At 54.9% G+C, this 22,790-nt stretch overlaps 1 protein-coding gene across 5 annotated transcripts in view; it reads right to left on the reverse strand.

Moving 5' to 3' along the window:
• Positions 1-22,790, reverse strand: part of LOC133348822 (cAMP-specific 3',5'-cyclic phosphodiesterase 4B-like) — a 285,363-nt gene that overhangs the window by 56,941 nt on the left and 205,632 nt on the right. For 4 of the 5 annotated variants that reach the window (XM_061561864.1, XM_061561855.1, XM_061561891.1 and 1 more), the window contains one exon: positions 2,981-3,172. In XM_061561864.1, coding sequence (XP_061417848.1) covers positions 2,981-3,172 — 192 coding nt within the window. Of the gene's footprint in view, positions 1-2,980; positions 3,173-20,291; positions 20,540-22,790 lie in introns of those variants that run through there. The other variant, XM_061561882.1, reaches the window with a different exon arrangement.

Genomic DNA, 22,790 nt, shown 5'->3' on the forward strand with positions numbered 1-22,790 from the left:
CACACACACACGCGCGCACACGGTACGCTCCCACCCTGCGCGGACAATGAGGCCTCGGCCGTAATAAACAAAACTGGGAGCAAATATTTAGCAAAAACCGTTGAGCTCGTTCTACAATACTACCGCCGTAGATAATGGGCGGCAGACAGGACAACCTAAATATTTGGAGCCATGCTGGAACACCTGCTGTGCGGGCTCCACAATTCCTCGAATAGAGGATCACAACAACCGCGGGGACATGGAGTAGTCAGTGTAGCCACGCAGCTTTCACGCAACAGCAATAGCAATTCACAGCTGACCGCACGACTACACCACAATTTGCAATGGATGTTTGGGTTGGGCCACGTTATGATCTGGCCAAATTTGTGTCGTTAAGACCCTCCACCACCTGACAACTGAATGAAGTTAGCGTTGCGCGCGCATACCGCTTACCAATGAGCTGAATCTGAATGTTTTGGCTCACTCACTGGTGAGTTGGAGACCAATTCCTACAGCCAGATGTAGGCCTGACTGGCATTCTTGTTGTTTTGGACTTCAGTGCTACCTCTGGCAATATCGATCAACCCATCCTGCTCGAGTAATTAAACAAAACTATAAACTATTTTTATTTTAGCAGGTATGGCCCACTGAGCTGTGTAGCTCTTTTCAGAAGCGACCTGGCTACCACAAATGATAGCTCAACGAAGTGACTTATCTTGTGGAAATGTATAGCTGGCAAATACTCTAAAACGCACGTCGGTTCTAAATGAGGTGGGGAAAACTGGAGGACCCGGAGAAAAATCGACACGACCACGGGGAGAACACGCAAACTCCAAATACAGGCATCAGGATCGGAATCGAACCCACAACCTCCTGTATACCAGGCGAGGTAGTTAACATCTCACCATTGTGGAAGGCTACATGGGGATTTCTGGTATTGCCTTCCGCTGGTTCACTTCTTACCTCTCCCATCGAAAGCAGTTGGTCAACCTTGGAGGGCAACATCCTGATCCATGTTGTGTTCCATTTGGTATGCCTCAAGGTTCAGAGTCCTCGGCCCACTCTTGCTTTGTGTATCGAGCGATTGCTCTGTTAGCTGGCACTTTACCATCGGGAATGCTCTTTTAACTGGCATCTGTCATGGGCGGCAATACAAATCTTCCTTCAAGTATCCGGAAAAATTCTGACAGCCATCTGGCATCTTGTCGTGCGCTTCTCATGGTAGCTCTGAGCGGCAGCCTGTACATGCTGTACTACTGTGAACTGTACTCTAAACAGCCCCACTGTTTCTCTACAATTAAATTAGAATGCTCTACAACTGACCAGTAAGTACCTCTGTAAAAGAGTATGTTGTTGTTTTATATTATAGTTGAAATTAAATGTAGGCTTAGTTTGATTCCTGAAAAGTTTTATGTATTTGAAAATTTGGTGAACCATAAATATAACTCTCAGATAACCAACATATTTGATTAACCGGCACCCTCGATTCCCCATTGATGCCAGATAACATTCATGAATTCATCACGCATGGTCGGTGAAGGACCGTGCCGCCAAACATGTGACCTCTTGCAATAGCATTCACGTAAACTGCTTTCGCTGCCATGCACCGTCGTCGAGTGATTTGTTTGATCCACGGATCATGAAAAGGGGGGGGCACGGGAGAAACAATTTGCTGCTGGAGTTTGCGCATCAAGACGGGGCGACGTGTCCAAAAAGTGACAGCCATCGCCCTCGAACGAAACCGGAACACAGAGTTTTTGCCGGATATGATGCCACTTGGTCATACTTCATGCAAACTTTGCCTCAGCTTATATTGTTATGCTGATGATAATCACATTTACATTCAGGCTAAATCTTCCCTTTGAGCATCTTGCGACGAGTCTGCCAAGTTCTCTCTTGACTATTAAGGTTTGGATGCAATCCAATTTCCTTCAGTTGAATTCTGGTAAGACGGAGGCGATGCTTGTTGGGTCTCCGCACACCAACTATCCAAGGCCGGTTCAGTCGGTCTGACAATCAATAGCCACAATATTGGTGCTCCTCAGGCAGTTCACAGTCTCAAACTTGTCCTCGATGCCTAATTAACCTTCGAAGCACACATTAACAAGGTCACCAAGGCTTCCTTTCTTTCATCTTAGGAATGTAGCCAGGCTGCTCCCCAATCCATTAACTATCAGACACGAGAAGCTGGTTCATGCCTTTGCGTTATCTCGAATTGACTCTTGGAATTCGCTGTTTTCTGGCATCTCCCTTAAACCATCAAGCCACCTACAACAAGTGCGGAATGCGGTTGCCAGAATTCTTACGCGCACGCCTCTTGCTGAGCACACGACCCCCTATGGTGGCATCTCTCCACTGGCTGCCGGTGCGGTTTTGAGTCGAGTTCAAGATGCTTCTCCTCACCTAAACGGCTCTCAATGTTGCTACTCCCTCATAGATAGAGGGCCTGCTTAACCCATGTGTTCCAGCAAGAGCACTTTGCTCTTTTGAATCTGGCCCGCAGTGTGTGCCGAGGTCACGTCTCTGCAAGAGGGGTGACCTGGCCTCTTGGTACGACGATGGGTGACCAGGCCTATGTGTTTGACGAGGGGGTGACGACCTGGCCTCACCTCGCGTGGCCCCCAGAACATGTGCTTCGATGACTCTCTCATTTTATTGAAATCGCGCCTCAAGACACAACATATTTTAAAGGGCATTTTCTATTTCTTGAATCATTTGTATTGGTGTTAGCTTGCGTGTGTTGTGTTTTGTACAGCACCTTGTTCTCTCTGGGCGAAAGGCGCTTTAGAAATGTAAATGATTATTATTATTAGCAATTAGATACGCGACGTGTCGTTTGAAACTGCGTCAAACGCCATCAGGGCAAGAACAGCGCCACTGGTCTGCTCGCAGCGAGAGGCCCGGTCACCCCTTGTGCCACGGTGGTGGATGTGCGCAGACAGCGAGAAGAATCATCCGGCTAACACGCGTACACACACGTGCGAGCGTGCGCGCCACTCACACGTCGCTGGCGATGGAGGAGTTGCGCGACACCGACTTGGGCGAGAGCTCGTAGTCGCTGTCGGAGCGGTAGAGGAAGCTCTCGCGCCGCGCGCCGTGCGGCATCGCCGAGTGCAGCACCAGGCCCGAGCCTGGGCTCGCCTGCGCGTCCAGAGGGCTGCGGCCTCCCGACACGCCATTCTCCACGTCGAAACTGAAGCGGGGAACACGAGACATGCTGCTGCATCATCATCACAACAACAACAACAGTGCACGTTGCATGACAATAACAACCACGACATCACACGAACAACAGATGCACCATTACAACAACCCAACAATCCCCATCATGATGCCGTTTTTGTTTATTTGTTTGTACCCAGAGAGAATAACTGTTGTTCACACATTCCCCACTGTGGTCACGCGAGCGTCACCGAGAGACAAGTTATTTTCTCTGAGTCCGAGTGGCTGGCGGCGGCGCTGGCGACGTCTCACATGCCCCGCGGCTCTTGCGCCTTTCGACTTCAAAGCGGAACGAGCAAAAACAAAGCTCTCCCTACGTGCACAGCGGAGCAACGGTTCGAAAAACATTGCCATCGAGTCATCCGTGAATGGGCGTATTAAAAAAATAAAGAGTGCCTCTCCGTCCGACGAGTATTGAGGCATTGGTGCTCATCTACCGTTCGAGGCCCTGAACATTCCACATTGCTATGGGGAGTCGAGTTCATCTATGGGACAACCATTGTTGACTGCTCACAAAGTGTTACTCGAACTAAAGCTTGATTTTAGGCAGTGCCGTTTACACAAGGCCTCACAGCACTTTGCATCAAATAACCCAATCCTAAAAAGTAAAACTGAAGAAAATAAAAATAATGTTAAAGGCACAAAGCTCACGCAGACGGAGAGTACGCGAGCGAACACAGATCTGTTCTAAGATGGGACCTAAAATACTCAACAGACTGATGTTCTGTGGAAAAGCGTCGCTTTTATGACCCCCAAGGGATTATGGGCCGAGTCAACCCCCAACCAGATGTGAACTCACAACCTCCGGGGAGCGAGCGCTGAGCCCCTCTCTCTGGGTGTATTCGGCCTGCACCGACTCCGAGCACCATCCGACAGTTTTGCTCGCTCTCCAGGTCAGGTGACGCCCTCTCAAAATAACGTATTTCCGTTTTTTGGAACGGTGAAATAGTATTTTTGGCTGATTTTCGGTGCATTGCTCAACTTTGCGCAACTTTCCCTCGAGTTCCGAGCGGAACGATCAGCACTTCTTAATCGATTGGCGGCGCTGAGATTAGTGCGTGGGTTGATCGGTGTGTGTGGGGTGATATTCGGAACGCACGTCGCTGCTCGTCTGCGCCCGCGCTTCCCGCTCGGAGTCGGAGTCACCGCCGCGCACGAGCGCACTCGTGTCCCAGCTACCGGCATCTCGGTCCACAGGGAAACTCTTGACATGACGCCGATGTCTCTGTCGTGTGTCGAAGTAAACCCCCACGCTCGGCTTGGCAAGGTACCGCACCGCTTGCGCACACCGCGTTCCATCGCGGCCACCTCGATCGAAGCGTCTTCGGCAGACGGGGGCCCTCGGGCGAGAACGTGGGACGGAGCGCTGTGTTCGGAAGATCGGCACCGATCCCCAAGGCTGCCCTCATTCACCGAACCGGATTCAAACGTCGGGGAGGGCGAAGCAACGCGTGGCCACGGTCAAAATCATGCGGCACTTTTACTTTTGTTGTTCTACACCTGCACCTCCAATAAGCACTGTGGGCTACGTCCGGTGCGAAAGAAGTTCAAACATATCAACCACGCGAGGAGGCAACCTAGCAAGCGTGCCAGGGGTAACGGATTGACTCAATCTAATAACCCTTAACCTTTGTGGAGGTCAAGCGAACGGAAAGGGTGAGCGCGAGGGATCCTGTGGACGAGACGTCCGTCCGTCACACGCAGAGGTCACGGAGTGAGCGTGCAGCCCGGAGAGACGAGGCACGTTCCCCCCCAACCCAGCCAGTGAGATGCGGGACCCCCCCCTCCGCCTCCCGTCGCAGGCGCCACGCATATTTATTATCCCCGATGTGAAAACAACCAACGCCGAGCGGCCCCCGACGGCCCCGGGAGGAGGGAAATACCGCAGCAAGACAAACAGACGTGAGAGAGAGCGAGAGCGGCGGTGAGAAATGAAGAGCGCAAGCGGGCGTGAGAGCGCAAGATCAACATTGATCTGCGAGACGGCCGTCGGAGGAGCATTAATTACACAATTACACAAACTCTCAAACACCGTCGCCGCCGGCGCCGGCTGCAAGCGCGGCCCGAGTAACGCCACTCGAACCCCGGGGGACCCCGTGCGGAATTCCACCGCTCGGCGCCCCGCACCGGGGTGGGTGGAGGGGGGTCACGCACCCAGACACCGCTGCTTTTTCCACTCGTTAGAAAGAAAAAAGCGGCTCCCATTTATCATCAAGTCATTGATTAAACCGTGTGCAGCGAGCGTGTGTGCGTACTGTACATGTGCACACACACACACTACACACACACCGCACACACACTACAGACACACTGCACACACACTACACACACACAACACTCCGCACACGCACCGCACACACACAACACACACACACCACACACACACCGCACACCGCACACAAACACCGCACACACACTACACCACACACACACCGCACACACACATCGCACCCTCACTACACACACACACCACACGACACACACACTACACACACACACCACACTACACACACACCACACACACGATTGCCACTGCACGGGAGTTGGCGCCCTCGGTTACGGTTCAAACGGCGGGAAGGGTTTGATTCCCGTCGGCGCACAACGCCGGCGGTGATCCCTCTCGTGAGCCGGGCTCGGCACTCCGTGAGGTCGACTCAGCCTAAAACGAGTGCCAGGCTGGACCCGCGCCAGGAAGCTGCTGCTGCTGCTGCTGTGGCTGGGTGGGTTCTACACCACCGAACTTTCGCTTTGGCACCAGCCAAGTTCCTCCTCAGCGGTGTGAATCAGTGCTGTGGTCCACCCACACAACGATTAGCACGGTTGGCTATGTAGGGTGCGAAAGAAGTTCAACATACACAAACACACACAATTGCCCCCCCCCCCCATCCGAGAGCAGTGGAAGCCCAGTACAAGGTTTGTGAGCGTGATTGGAGCGATGACGCGGGGTGAGGGGGGGTGGAGGCACGTTCGCCGCTTGCTGCAGAGGTTTCGCGGTTCGAATCCAGTAGGCCACCGCGGTTAACAATAATACCGCGGATGCGGTAACCATCAAAATACTCTCCATCTGATTCACAGTGGATGTTACAGATGCCCTCATGTCGTTCGCACGAGTAGGTAGGCATAACGGTCCAAATCATCCAAACATAAACACTGCAAATGACTCACTTGGGATGGCACACAGTAACACTGCCCCCCGACCGTGAATCTACTGCAGACTGTGAATCGTAGCAGCTTCCTCCGCTATGATAGCCCGGCACTATACGAAAAATAGCGGCACCATCAAATGTACTCAATTTCTATTATCTGGAAAGACAAAGGCGGCGGAGAATGCTCGCCATTGCAGGCTCGCTAAGGTGCTGCTCACTGAACAGCGAGGCCCCTCGACGGCCAGTGCGGAGCTAAAGTCAGCACGCCAGCGGCGTGCTGACTTGGGTCGGGTTACCCAGACACGTCACCACTACGCAGGGGGTACAACAGCCCTTGCAGATACAAACACACGCACACACACACACGCACGCACACACACGCACACACGCCCGCGAGGCTGCACACAGCCACACGTGCAGCCCGCTGCGTGCGTACACAAACACAATCACACACACAAACAGACCAGAATGGCCACACGCTCACAATGCAGGATACACGGGCTCAAAGGGCGCTTGTGCACACAAAGCCAAAGATCGCCCCTTCTGGCAGACTGTTGGGGCAAGTGTTGTTATGGTGAGTGGCCAACACCGCGCACAGCCACTTCTGTCTCCCCAGTGGTGATGTTTATGCACCACGCCAGGTACTCATTTAATGCTGAGTCGACCTAGGGGAGGCCCAGGACCAGCTCAAATGTTCGGCACCGCAGTTGGTCGTGAACAGGAATGGAACTCCTCGGGTGCAGCCCTGCAGCTGCTCGCTCGTGACACCACCCCCTGCACCCCCCATCAACCCCCCGCCCCCCCCTCCCGTGGAGCTGGTGATGGAGCGAAGGAGGCTAGGAGTTGAACCTTGAACTCATCGCTGCATGTTCACCACAGCACCGTGATGCAGTGGCGGCGCTGCGGGGAGATGAGGATTCCGTCACTTTGGCTGCCACTCCATCACCAGTCTCACGGGCGGGCCCTCGAGCGACGTCAATGACATTTCTAGTTTGCATTATTCCGTGATGCACCACGCGCTCGCTCGCTCGCTCGCTTACTCGGCTCGTCTCTTGGCAAAACTCCACGGGCACGCGTCCCTCCGCATGCCTCCGCGCAAGTCTCATCTGTGCACCCATGTTCTCGGTCAGGGGCCACGTTTTCCATCTATCTCATGGGTGGTAACACTCGCCGATCGCAAATGTTCTTATTTAGGCACAATGGCCGAATGGTGTTCCGTTACGGCACACGCGAGATGCAATTAAATGAGATGGCTAAAGTTCTGAATTGCATGTCGTCCCTTATATATGCACGGCTCTATCGCACTCGCTACGTATGATAAACTGTAACCAAGAGATAATAACTCTCGTTTCCTAGAGTCGAGGGCAGGTCCAGGGGGTTAGGGCGCACGTCAAGCACCTCTCACACGATGAGAAAGAGGCTGTCAACTGCCTTGCCGCTCATCAGCTGGGCTCTGCCGGGTGGGGAGCAGAGGCACGGGAGCCCCGGTACCAATGAAGAAAATGTCCCGGGACATACGCCGGGGCGTGGCCAAAGGGACGTAGATCAACGGCCAGGGTCAACGGCGGCGTGGTGTATTCCGCAAATATCCCCGACTGTGAGGGCGGGCACAAGCCGGCGTGAGTAGGTTAAACGTTGAGTTTTATAAGGGCACCACGGGGTGACCAGCCCCTCCCCACCCAGCTCCACCCCTCCCACCCCCCACCCAGCTCCTCCCACCCCCACCCAGCCCCTCCCACCCCCCACCCAGCCCCCCCACCCAGTCCCTCCCCACACTCCCCTCCTCTCTCTACCCAGCCCGTCCCCACCCTCCCCACCGAGCCCCTCCCCACCCTCCCCTCTCCACCCAGCCCCACCCCTCCCATTTTTGAATGCACGATGGACAGGACACAATAATCCCCTGTGGGCTGGTGGAACCGGGTTGTTCCTACCAGTAATATTGAGGGTAAACCATAGGAACCGAAGAAAAATCCACGGAACCACGGGGAGAACATGTAAACTCCAAATATACAGGAGTCAGGGTTGGGATCGAACCCACGATCTCCTGTATACCATGTGAGGTAGTTAACATCTCGCCACTGTGGCGCCCACTGTTCCCGTGAACTTCTCATTGTCTACAAGATACCAACTGATACGTCTCATCTCAATTACTCACTGATGCAATGACCCACCCATCCACTCACTCACTCACCCACTCACTCATTCACTCACCCACCCACTCACTTACTCACCCACCCACTCATTCACTCACCCACCCACTCACTCACCCACTCATTCACTCACCCACCCACTCACTCACTCATTCACTCACCCACCCACTCATTCACTCACCCACCCACTCACTCACTCACCCACCCACTCATTCACTCACCCACCCGCTCACTCACCCACTCATTCACTCACCCACCCACTCACTCACTCATTCACTCACCCACCCACTCACCCACCCACTCATTCACTTACCCACTCACTCACTCACCCACCCACTCAACCACCCACTCATTCACTCACCCACTCACTCACCCACTCACCCACTCAACACACTGCAGGTCACAACCCTTCCCTCTCTATGCTTCTTCCTCACACTGCTCCCACTTTGGAGTTCCCTCCTCGTCTCTTTCCCCCCAAGCTCTTGTATACCATTCTCTATTACAACAATAGTGTTGTTTGTTGCTGGCCGTTTCAGCTATTGTGTACAAAAAAACCCAAGGTCTGGTTTGAGAGCGTCCGCTCCCTCGGAACTGGCTGCTTGGAAACTGCGGAATGAGCGGTAAGCGCTGCCAAGTGGCAGAGGTCTCCAGCGACGTCACGGACAGCACCGCGTACAAAGCTCACTTCACAGCACCACAGAGGCCCTCTGTGAGCCACGCACACGTACACGCGCGCGTACGCTAGCACGTACACGCGTACGCTAGCACGTACACGCGTACGCTAGCACGTACACGCGTACGCGAACACGTACACGCGTGTGCTTGCTCGCCCTTGGCTGGCACGCGCGCGCACCGGTCACATTCATTTGCGCCGGAGACCAGTGATGGGGGCTGGCCGGGCGGCACAGGGGGGCATTCAGTGGCGGCGGCGGCAGCGGGGCAGCGGCGCGCGCACCGCCGTTGCACCACAGCCAATGTTTACAAACCCCCCTCCCCGCCGCACCCCCTACCCCTGGGGTAGCGATCGCCCACGGCCGAGCGAGGCGGTGGATCACTCCAGCAGATTCAATTATCCGCGTTTACCGACGGAGATTACGCCCGTTTTCCACACGACAGTCCGCAGATGAACGCAGACAACAGGGCGACTTTACGCCACTCTGGGGCCAACTCATCGCAGGCGGAGAGAGGCGCGGATAACAGAGTCATCAACATGCTGCAGGCAGGAGAACACTTCCCAGTGACCCGTCCGGCACACAAGTGCAAATCACGCGAAAAAAGTGTCATCAAGTCCGGGTTCCCCGTGTTATACTACTCGGATAAGCGTGGATAATCGGTGTGCGGATGACGGGATTTTCTGTGGAGTGATTGGAAAAGCGGACAACAGGGGCATGGAAAGAGCAGTTTCACTTCCCTCATGTCAGGCTGGATCAAGCCTTGCGGTGGCCCGGGGATGACACTTGTTCTGCCTCACGGCAGGAGTTTTGCCTCACGGCAGATGGGGGGGGGGGGGGGGGGGGGGGCGTATGTACACAGAAATTTCCTGTTTTTGATGCTAATTTTGGTCACGTGACCAGAAAGTTACGATTTTAGATTTCCACTGAACCACGCGGGCGTCGGCCATTACACAGATAAGTCAAGATGGCGGCACACATCGCGTCTCAGTGAAGCCAGACGCAGTTGTCCATCGTGGGACTTTGAGAAGCATTGTCTGTAAGTTTGTTTATATTCTTATAATATTGGCAATGCTGTTGTAATGTTGGAATGACCGTTATAGTGATGTAAATGCCTTTATGGTGCCGTTAAGTTGTTGTGGTAAATACGAGGCCTAGTTAGCAACGAAGCCTGCAACTTTCCTTATTGTGGATGTTACTTGTGATTTAGTAGGTCGAGTCAGACTTGTGCCCAGGTGGCTATGTTGCGATCGTGAGAGCAAAGATGACGAAGTATCTCATCCACAGTTTAGTGTTATGTGTAATGCTGTACATTTGGGGTGCAGTGTGATGAATACACGATGTGCCTTTATGCAACGCATCGGCTTGTGCTCTTGTGTAGTTGTTCAGTGGTAATGTAGGGGCCTGGTCCATCCAGGATCTATTGTTATCTAAGACAATGTTCTGATGCTGTGGTGTTCATTGTGTTGGTGTTTCCGGGTTATAACAGATTCTGTATGTGTGTTTTCTCACCAGTTTTACTTTGTTAAAATCAATAAATGACGATTGGAGTCGGACGTTCATCCTGGCTCCGAGGGTTTATTTAACGCAAGGTTATCTACTCGACTAGCGGTGCAACGCAGCGCACAGCGAGGCCGAGATAACACTGGTGAGGCCAGGTTGACGGGATGCGGTGCAGCTGGGCCTGGTGGTGCTGGGGTTGGTGGATCGCGCAAAAGTGTGAAACTAACCGACCGGCCGTCAATGCAAGATGGCCACACAGATGGCAGCACAGCAAAATAGGGTCACGAACCTTGTCCGTGTTGACACTTGGACATTGTAAGCCCACGCGGGGAGCGATATGGCCCAAAAGTAGCTTTGTGTGCTGCTTGTTGCAGACGTTTACAGTTCAAACCTGGCAGCCCCCCCTGGCAATTACTGCAGGTGTATAACCATACGCAGTGGACGTTAAACATCCCCTGACATCAATCGAGATGAGTTTGCTATCGATTGTCAGGGTCATGGTCCAAACTTTCGAAATTCTAAATATTACTTAGAAAGTATTTTATTTGGGAACACGACAATCATCGCCCCCCGCCCTGCCTCTACTGCAAGACTGATGCCCGCTTGCAGGCCAGGTGCCGAGTCACCTCGTGGCACAAAGGGATAGCTGCCAGTGGGGGTGCCCTTCCAACGTGTTGAGATGAGACTCAAGTCGCTCATCGCTTCCCCTGACATAAAGGCGGCCGGCTCCATCAAAACACAGCTGAGGATTGTGATGAGTACTGTGCCGTTGTTTGTGTACTGTTTGTTGTTCACGTTTTGGTTGCTGTAGTAACCAGGTTGCTGTGGTGTAACCAGGTCCCTATTGACAATGAGCATTTATTGTCCACTTGGCTTCACCTGTGCGAAAATAAAACCTAATCCGAAAAGTGCAATGATATTATTCAAATTCATTTGAATACAACTTACAACATCTCATTCCTCATGTGCACGCAACTGCTACCGGGTGCAGGAGACCCCTCCAATGGGAACTGGGCCAACCATCGCAGAGCAGTGCATGGCCCTGTGGATTCCTGGACAGAGCACATGACCATCAGCAGGCACAGCACCGCATCGCCACTCCCCCGATGGCACCGCACCACCACTCCCCCCACGGTACAGCACCACCACTCCCCCCCCACGGTACAGCACCACCACTCCCCCCCCACGGTACAGCACCACCACTCCCCCCCACGGCACCGCACCACCACTCCCCCCATGGCACCGCACCGCCACTCCCCCCACGGCATCCCCTCCGACTCGGCAGCACGAGCACAGGCACGCTCTACCACGCTCCCCGGGCACCATTCTGCCCTTCAAAAGGGACGCCGAGGAACCCTCGCCTCAAACGGTCCACAGGGCAAAGCTGATTTGCAATACGGAAAGGTCAGTAGGTCACCACGGCCTAAGCCACTCATGCCACCGCCCCTGGATTCAGCTGCTGCAGTCAACATCTGACCGTCAATATCTGCTCTTACAGTCTCATCATCATGACCACCGCCGCCATCATCTTTCGATATTCTTCATCCGGGCCGGCACTAGGGAGGTACTTGGTGTGCCCTGCACCTCAAATGTCCCTTTGGGACGACCCCAGGTTCCCTCTCCTCCTTAGCGGTGTGAATCACTACCGCCCCACTCCCTCCCCCCGCCCTGTCCGAGAGGAGCTGGAGTCAGGCCTGGCCCACATACTGTTCAGAAATCTTTCGAACATGAACCCTTTGAGTGTCAATACTGCCTGTGAATAGGGTCTCAATACTCCCTGGGAGGAATCGAGGGTGCAGTGAGCGAGAGATGTCCACAGCACTCTGCCCCCTGCTCCTCACCACACAGCCGACTGCCACAGGTAATCTCCGACAACAGGATTCACTCACCATCACTTACAAGTGCCATGCCACTGCAGTGGTAACACTCGTGCCTCACAGCAAGAAGGACTTAGGTTCGATTCCCGACTCGGGCACCTTTCTGCGTGCATGTTGTACGATCTCCCCCCGTTCCACATGGGTTTCCTCCGGGTTCTCCAGTTTCCTCCAAAAGATGAAAACATAAACAATGTACCTGGTATTGGCCAAATCGCTGAAAAATAACCTGCAAATTACTCAACTGGGATTATGCTCAGAAGCAACATTGATAAGCATAATAATAATCATCACAACTTCTGGATCACCGCTCTCATTCGCAGAGAATATGAAGAGGGTTTAAGAAGTTCCGGGAGGCACATCGGCAAAACTGGAGCGGCAAGGGCTGGAGAAGAGATGGACTGATGTGACTTGCCGATGATTGGTACCGGCAGTGTCGAGATCGGCCTCTGTGGAGGAGGTTCATGAAGGATGCTACTGGGCAGTTGGAGGCAGTCGGCCTCAAGCAACAACATAGTGCGGAGGAATGACGCTCACAAAAATGAGCGGAGCGCCGGCTGGCTAAAACAAAGCAAGTTGGCACAATGGGGAGCACAGGTGGTGCATCTACCAGTCTGCTCGATCAGTCAACACATGATACCTGGGTCTGTCCTGTGACTTCCTGACAGCAAGCCTTCAACACTTCACGTGGCCTCAAAGTGCACGTGGCCTGGCACAAGGGCCATGGTGACGTCACCGCCAATTATTGGCAAATGGCGGTTGTTGTTGTTGAGTGGCTGAGGGAGTGGGTGTGTGTGTTAGTGAGTGGGTGAATGAGTGGGTAAGTGAATATGTGAGTGGGTGGATTAGTGCCTGGTTGAGTGGGTGAGTGAGTGTGCTTTTGTGACCTTCAGTGTGGTGGTGGTTAAACACAGTGCCTCGGACGAGACGACACAGGCAGTGCCTGGTAGAACAGCGTCCTCAACACAGGTGGAGGAATCGCCGAGTGAAGTTCACAGGAACGCTAACCACGGTCGTAGTAGCGGTAGAAGAGTGATAGGCAGGCGACTGTCGACCCGTAAGCCAGTGACTGAAGTGAATCGGCGAGTGCTGGGTCATCCATCACCCCGACAGTTTTGCACTCGGACAATAGGAGCCGCGAGTCACAGGTGAGCGGAGAGCGGGTGAGCGATGAGGCCCCACTGTTAGTGGCAGAGTTCTAAGTCGGAGCGCCCCCCCCAGCCCTCCAAGAGGGGGGGGGGCTTCATACAGTGTGTGATGTCATCGACACGACGACTCATGTCGCTGTGCTCCGTCTCCAGACCTGTTGGGTGGGGTGGTCAAGTAGCAGCACTTAATCATAAATCTATTCACACCGTCCCATAATTTAATACCACCGCGTAGTTAAATAATTCCGTGCCGATTAAAGCGTTTGAGCATGGCGAGGGAGCCGCGCAAGGACGAGCGTGCACGGGTGTGTACGTGTCGGGGCCTGCGTACGCGTGCGATTGCGTGGAGGGTGTCGAACGAGGGTACGGAGTGCGCCGATATTATCACCGCGCTCGTTTGCCCAGGAGAGCCTCTGGGAGTCTCAAGACTCTTTTTCAGGAGAGACCTGTAAAGTTTCCGCAGCAGGAGACTGATGTTGCTGCTGCTGTGTGTGTGTAAAATCCAAAAATTGAGCGATATGCAGGTACATTTTTCAGTCAATACTCGTTATACATTGTGCGCATGTGCGCTTAGCTATGGGAGGAAACCGGAGAACCCAGGGAAAACCCACACAGAACAGGGGGGAGAACGTACAGCCTCCACACACAGAGGCGCCCGGGTCGGGAATCGAACCCAGGCACTGCCCGTTGTGAGGCCACCGGGGCGCCTTAGGAGGAAGAAAGTCAAAACCGTGGGGACCACATCTCTCCTTTTATGGAAAAGGCTGCATCTTGAAAATAGCAATGCTTATCCTGCCGACAAAACTAGCAATTAAACGCACACCGCGGCGGAGTATAGCAACTTATCCCATAGGAAGATCGCTTTATCTCTCCCACACATCTCACGCCCTGGGCAGGAAATTCTTGAGCATTATGGAAAAAGGCGTCGCGTGTCGCGTGCAGGCACACACGCCGCGCACACGCAATGCACATGCCACACACACGCTCATGCCACAGACATACTAATCACTGCTCACTCAGGATTACCACGGCTAGACAGGCAATGTAAAACACCGATTCACAGTTGATTTTGGGGTTAGGCCATGGAATGGCCTGGCCAAACGTCTGCTATAAGACACTCCACCACCCGACATACGGGTCCTTATGACAGAAACGTGGCGAGCGGATTATGCGGCCCGATTCAAAACCCCACTGCGAATTGTCACAACATCGGCTGCTCAGACCCAGGTGCTGGGTTCGTGCCCTCGCCGTGGTCACGTCTCGCTCAGAATGTCCCCATCGTTTCCCTTCTGCCGCCGAGCACGGCGACACGTGCAGGGAGCCCGCGCCAGGCCGTCGAGAGCAAACGCTCGTCTGAGCGAGGCAAGGCCCCGACGAGGTTCTGCTTTGGGATGATTTGCCACCCAGAGTGTACCCTCAAAGCCATAACACGCCAGAAGCACGTGTGTTAAACCTACTCCATCCGTATTGGGAATAAGGATTGGAATTTATTGGGCGCTTAAATGCCAGATAACTTCAACTCGCCATACATCGCACTGTAATCATCCCGACGCCCCGCTGGAGTTTGTCGTTTTGTCGCCATAGGGACCTGCTGTTAGCAGCTGTCCCTGTGCGGCACAAAGTGAACACAGCAGCGGCCTGCCAGCGGCCATTCGTCTGTCGGTCGGGGGACATTGTTGCTGCTCCTTACTCCAAACGCAGTCATTTGAAGGGCAACTTTTGAAATTCGGCATATGTGGGCCGTGACACCGGCACACAATGGCCGACTCGTTTTCGAACGACGTCCACGGCGGTGCAGACGACACTCCGTCATCACGGGTAAAGCGCTTGCGGTAATAACCAGGGAGGCCGGGACCTTGAGATGCAAATCCTGCCAAATAAATATTTAAATTCCACATTTTTTAGTGGAGTGTGGTGGTGGGGGGTGGGGGAGTCTCGGAAACCACGAATGACTTCCCCACAAAGTGATCCGCCAATTTCGACCCCAGACAGGGCGATGAGGATCCACCCGAGATTGGAGCCAGGTCGTCCGCTTCGCAGGCAGCGACGCTTCTCGTTCCGCGTGGCCTCGCAATTCCCACGTCGCGTCGCCCAGGAGGCCACCGCTAAACGGCGCCTCTCTCGTCGTCGAGACGACGGTTCCCGGTGGGGGGGGGGCATCGGCTTCTGGTGGCACCCGAAACAAAGAGGCGGCGCTATCACTGCTTGCGCAAATTCCTACCGAGAGCCGCGGTGTTCGGTGTCAGGTGCGGAGATGCAGGCGTCACCAGGACGCACGGCAACGCGAGCTCTAGCTGACGACAGCGGCCCCCGTGTGGCAACACGGGCACGTGACCATACCACCACCACTACCGTGTGTGGTTCACACACACAACACCACCACCACCACTAGCTTGCGTAGCCGACACAGAGGCCACAACTCTTCGAGGAGGAAGCCAGGTTAAAGAGGCTCTCTCTACGTGCGGTGGTGACTTGCTGCTGACGTTGCGTCGCTCAACCGCTGTCTAAAGCCACGCTCCACGGCACGCTGCTGACGATAGGAATCGAATCTCTTGACTCTTGGCCTTTGAGTGAAACCAACAGCAACCTCCAGGCGACACGTTTACGTATTGGATGATTCTCATTATACGCATAGACCCGATGGTCTGTGAGAATTCTACACCACTTGGCCACCCAGTCACTTGCTCACTCGCTCACTCGGCCTCTCACCCGCTCAGCCACTTGGCCACTCAGTCAAAAGGGATTATTACTTTGCAGGATCGGAAGAGGTGGTGATGGCTTGGAGATGCACTCATTCGGCAGTGGAGTAATCATGGTTGGAGAAGACGATGATGAACATTATTGTCATTGTTCGCAAGGGCACAATTATTATAGCTACTCTTAGCAACGCCTGGCTAAATTAATGAAATCGCAGTCAAAAGTCAGTGATTTCCTGCTGCTCAAATGAGTAACGACGCATTGGTGCTCCTTTCCTGTTCACAACCCTGGGCCGGTGACAGAAATATTCCACATCCTATGGTGGGGGCGAGTCTCTCCACAGCACAACCAATACGGACTTCCCCACGAAGCGGTAGATATTTTATCCACCCTGAAGGGACGATGGGCCGAGTAAGTCCTCAACTAGCCGGCGGTTCGAAGCGAACGACGAAACGGCGCTACGCATCGGCTGTCACCGCTCCAGGGTGACGGGAGGACACCGGGACTTGCCTGCGACCGGAGCAATTCACCTCAAATGCCGGACTCTGTTGCTACACGGGGGTGGGGGCCGCGAGTCCCGACACGGGCTGTGGAGAACTCCTCCGTTAACGAGCGCCGCACTGTTGCGTCTGAGAGGCGCGCGAGCGAGTCCGTGGCGTTGGCTTGGGGAGAAGGGGGGGGCGACGCTGCCACGTCGAGAGCAGCCTATCTCAGCACTGCTGGGCCGGGGGCACGGGGCGGAGAAAAAAACCACACACTCTCCCATCTCTCCCTCTTCATCCATACCACTCTGCCATCTCTCCCCTCTCCTATCACCCTACTCCAACACTGCATACACACTCTCCCATCTCTCTCTCGATGATGACAACACGGAGCTGCTCCTATGTAGATGCTCTAACATGATTAGTCGTTTCCTTAAGTGACTGTTTACATTGACTAAATGACCAATCACTGCCGAGGTAAACACAGGTATGAAGGGGGGGGAGTGGACGGCTCCTGGTTAGCGCTCCCCTCCCCCAAGGGGACCAGATACATTTCCCTCTTGGGAACGTGTCAGGGGGGCGAGGAAGGTGGGGGGGGTCGCAGCGCAGCCACTGGCGAGGGCTGCCGGTCCTCACCTGCGACAACGCGGCGCAGAACGCAGCAGGAGCGCACGCCTCCCAATAGGAACTGACGAGCAGCCCCCCCCCCCCCCCCCGCAGCGTCACAATTTACTAACCCCAAGCAGCGGTTTGAGAAGTCGACATCGCGAACCGTGGTCCATCCACTGCTGGATGAAGGCCTCCCTCCTCCCTATAAACATTTTTTTTTATTTTAGCAGGTAAGGCCCACTGAGCTATTTAGCTCTTTTTCAGAAGCTATACCTGGCCAGAAATGATAGCTCAACGAAGTGTCTTATCACATGGACATTGATAACAGCCAAATACTTTGAAATTATGTTTCTAAATGTGGAGGGGAAAAACCGGAGGACCTGGAGAAAAAACCCAAACGCCAACGGGCAGAGAGACACGCAAACTCCAAATATATAGGCGTCACAGGCGTCGGGGTTTGGATCGAACCCACGACCTCCTGTATACCAGACGAGGTAGTTAACATCTCCCTCGCTCTCTTTGGCGCCGGCACGCCGAGTCGAGCCAAGTCGACAGGCCGCAGAAGTTTGTGGTTCAAATCCGGCAGGCCGCCCTGTATTAACCACAAGAATACGGCCATTCTGCACTCTCCCGCATCTATTCTCAATCTACTCTCCTCCGCACCTCTCTCCTCTCTTCTCACGTCAGCCAAAGCAGGCCAGTGTGTGCCAGCGTCATAATGCCCGCTTGCAGGCCAGGTGCCGAGTCACCTTGTGCCACACAGGGACAGCCGCCACCGGGGGTGCCCTTGCACGCGTGTTGAAACGGGGTCCAAGTCGCTCATTGCATGTAACGGCGCGGCACGAAAACACACCTCAGCCGCCACCGCAGCTAAAGAGGCAGAGAGCAGCGCTCGGACCGTCGTGGCGCCGTTGCCCACGGACAAACGGAGCTGCGTTAGTGGCACGCGCCGGGGGCTTGCCGCACCTCTCACGGGCGGCACGCACGCGGCGTGGCCGCCGGGGAGATGTTAGCGAGCGCCTCTCGAGGTCGGCAAGGCACGCGACAGGTGCCAGGGCTCACGGTTTTTCCTCAGGTACTTACGGCGCTCTGCGCGACCCCTCGCCGCGGCTGTGTGGGACGTTCGCTCGCTCGTGGTGCGATACGCGCGTCGGGCCCCGCGTGCGCTTCAGTCCACGACTCGCAAAGATCGCGGTGCATACAAATCTGCCCACGTGAGCCATGGGGCCTCATGACGAGCCGGCACACAACTAAACCAGCCGACCCTCAACCCAAACGTGACCCCAACCTCGACACGACGTCGAGTCATCGGGCGGCACCATGGTGGTAACACTCGCGCCTCGCAGCAGGACTAGCTTGGGTTCGATTCCCGACTCGGGAACCTTTCTGCGTGGAGTTTGTATGTTCTCCGCCACCCCCCGCCCCGTTCCGCAGTGTGATTGTGTGCGAGTATTTGTGCGGGGAGCGGTAGTGTTAACGGTTAGTGCACCGCGCTACAAACCCGGTGACCCGAGTTCGATTCCCGCTCACGGACAACACCAATGACAGTTTCCTGTACCGGTCCTGGGCTTCCCCCCCGAGGTCGACTAAGGGGAGACAAAGACGACCGGGCGTGGTGCTGGCCAACCTCCGCCCCCACACGTGCCGTGCCAGCCTTCAACAGTCAGTTGGAAGGCTCGACAGTAAGTCTTGTGTGAACGAACGAAGTTTGTATTTTTTCCCAACGTTCTGGATGGGTTTTTGTCCGGCTTCTTCAGATTACTCCCATAACTAAAAAACCGCACACAATATAACCGGTATCGGCCGAAACATTCCAATGCTGAAATGTGACCTGCAAATTACTCAATTAGAATCGCCACAGAGCGGTGACATCACGCCCCCAACTACTGACAAAACTTGGCAGGACCCTTTCGAAAACTTGAGACTCGGTGTGGCTTTCATAGGGGAAAAGGTCATTGATGTGTTTTTTTATCAATCATCAGATCATCACCGCCTCGTTTCCCCCCTATCCCATCCACCGTTTACCGGCACGCTCTGCTGCTGGTCTGGCGTCGGTCGCGCATCTCTCCCCGCGGCACGAATCTCCTCCCATATTCGTGAACTTGCATTGCCGGGGACTTTTATTTGGCTCCGATTTACCGTGAGCCCTGTAGCAACGGTTGAGTAAATAGGCGGCGCGTGCGTGCACCTGCACACAGCGAGTTGTGCAACCGACTTTTGTGTACAAACAGAAGCCAGAATCGTGACCTTCACACGCAACGTGCACCCAAAACAAGGCGAGCCCCACACACACGCACACATAGGCACTGTAGCCCCTATTGTCAGCCACAAGGGCCCACGTCAAGTTTAGGGCATGACAGCTTCCGAAATGAGAGGCTATGAATAGCCACCCCAAAGATTTCAATAGAACTCGCGACGCATTCACGTGGCTGATCACAACACACACACACGCAGAGACACGCCGATCACATGACGCCTTCAGCAGCGAGAATAGCTCGACATCCACATACGACATCCACACAACATCCACACGCGACATCCACACATCCACACAACATCCACACGCGACATCCACACAACATTCACACGCGACATCCACACACGACATCCACACACCATCCACACGCGACATCCACACGAGAGCCGGCTACTAAAGTGAACACGAGTGCACAAGTCCGACCCCAGGCACGCGCATCATCCCCTCACCTTTCATCACCCTCATTCATCCCCAAATTCGCTCATGCCCTCACTCGCTGACCCATTCACCCCGTCGCTCACCCGCTCACCCCGTCGCTCACCACGTCACTCACCAGAAGAGCTCGTATCCTCGCAGGCTGCTCGTGGACTGGGACCGCGGCTTGAGCACGATACTCATCCTCACCACACTCACTCAACCCGGCTACACTCACCTACGCTCGCCTCAAGTGCACTACACGCAGCTGTGCTCCCCCCTACCCCGCGGCGACTGCACAGCCTGGCTGGTGCCCACCCGGCTGCGCTCGTCAGCCACTCCGCCACGTGGACAGGTTGGTGCCCTGGGCGAGTTCAGTGTCGCGGGGCTCAGATCCTTGCTGCATCGCGTGAGCTCACACAGCCCCCTCCTCCTCTTGCCTCCATGTCCCTGGCGTCTGTTTCCCTTCTCCCGCCCCCGTGTCTCCTCTCTGTCTCACTCCACACCGCTGTTGTGTCGGTGTCGGTGTTTGTGTCGGGTCTATGAACCCTCCCTACTTCCCCCCCACCTCTCCACGCACCTCGCCTCCTCCCCTGCTTCTCTCCAGGCTTCTCCCTCCACGTTTCCCTCTCCTTCAGTGTCCTCCTCCTCCTCTCCCTCCCACTCTCCAGCGACCCTTCTCTTCCCGAGTGCCAACTCCACTCTCGCTCCTCGCCCGCTCTCCCCGCCTTCTCCCTGGCGCCATGCCCTCAAGAGTCTCCTCCTACTCTCCTGCTCCTCCTCCTCCCCCGTCTCTCCACCGCCACCTGTCTCTACATTCCTTCATCTCCCCCTTGCCTCCGTGGATCACGCAACTCACCTAGTACCAGGCAGTACAGCAAGTAGGATCCGACGGCTTGCATGACGATGTTTACATTTTGTGTGTGTGGACCCTTGGGTTTCATTCATGGTCACTCAACCCCCTAAAACGTTCCAAACACCCCGAGACTAAGTGAGGTGCTCTTATTATTATTGTTGTGGTTGTTTACCCAGGAATGTATCACCGAGTCTCAAGACTCTTTGTGAAGAGGATCCTGCCAGGTTTTCACAGGAGGGGGCGATGCTGCTGCTGCTCCTACTGCGTGTGATCCCAATTGAGTCATTTCCAGGTAATTTTTCAGCATTGGGATGTGTGGCCAACAGCGGTTGTCTGTCCAGAGGGAAACTGGACAGACACCAACAAGCTCCACTCACTCACTCTCACTCTGCACAACAGGAGCAGCACACACACAGGGGGCATTCTCAGCATTCCCGATCTCCTGGCCTCACCAACACCGCCAATTGCGACGTCGAACAATTCTCTCTCTTCTCCCTGGGCTGCCCGACACGATCGCAGGGCATACGCAGCGGTACCAGCCGAGGTAGCAAACCTTCAGATTTGTTTTATCCGGCTCACGAGAGTTACTCCATAAACCCACTCAATTTCAAGTGGTTATCACGTACACTTCACTGGCCTTGGCCACATAAGAGACGATACTGGATCCGCAAAACGACGCTACGTCGGGTGTCACCGATGAGCTAGGCATCTGTGCCGGGATCACAGGCCGAGCGTGGGTAGCCGGCGGCCTGGCAAGCGCCCACGCCGCCCGTCTCCGCCGTGGGACGGAGGCGGCTGCTCCGGCACTCCTCACGACGGACCGATTGAGCGAGCGAGGGGGGTGAGAGAGGGGGGCGAGCGAGACAGCTGCTGCAGCTGCTGCAGCTGCTGCAGCTGCTGCAGCTGGGGAGCTGCCCATGACAAACCTCCTGACCGTTGAGTCCGGGTTTATGTTTGTGTAGCGTTTGTTATCGTGACTTTCTGGCCCGCCCCTACTGGACATCTGTGAAAAAGAGCTTCATAGCTCATCGGATTTTTCCCAAGATAAATAAAGATTCCCATTCCTCCTCACTCTGCCTCTGCGAGGCCCAGGAATGTCGCTGCGGCCAGGACAACGCAACGCCGGTAGGTGCCCGCACGCGGTCGCGCAGCTCGCCCCGAGGACTCCGCGACGCTCAGCAGGCCGCCAGGAAGCGACTGCAATCCGGACCCCCCCCCCCTGCCCCCGAGTGCAGCGCGATCTGGCTAACCCCCACTGGGAATGACAACAACCAGAGCAGCGGTGGCCTGCATTTATTCGGGGCGGGCCTCGTGGAGTCTCAAGACAGGTTTCTTTTTGTTCAGGAGGGCCCTGCTGCACTGTGGATGTTTGACCAATGCAGTGAATGAGAGGTTTGGCTTCACGTGGCCGCGGGGGAGAAAGCGACACCCAGAGCTGCGCACAGATCCACTCAAGCATCCAATGCCGCCCTGCTATATGCTGGCCACCGCACAGCCTCATCTGCCGTGCGGTGTCGGCTACACGGCGTTTGTAGGCACGAGGGGTTCATTTGTCAAACGGTTACCGAGCACAGGCCCAAAGAGCCCAAAACGTCCAGCAGCCAGTAACAAACAGCACCATCAAAAGTGTAATGGATTATAGTTAAAGCGTTGCTTAAATTGAGCAAGGTTATTATTATAATTATATATATATATATGAGCTTGGGGGAGAAAAGATGGGAAGGAATTCCACAGTGGAGCAGTGGGATGGAAGAAGCAGTAAGAGCAGCTGACGTGACCTGC

The sequence above is a fragment of the Lethenteron reissneri genome, chromosome 4 (genome assembly GCF_015708825.2).
Source record: "Lethenteron reissneri isolate LAM-NWPU_2019-01 chromosome 4, ASM1570882v1, whole genome shotgun sequence".
NCBI classification, from domain to species: Eukaryota; Metazoa; Chordata; class Hyperoartia; order Petromyzontiformes; family Petromyzontidae; genus Lethenteron; species Lethenteron reissneri.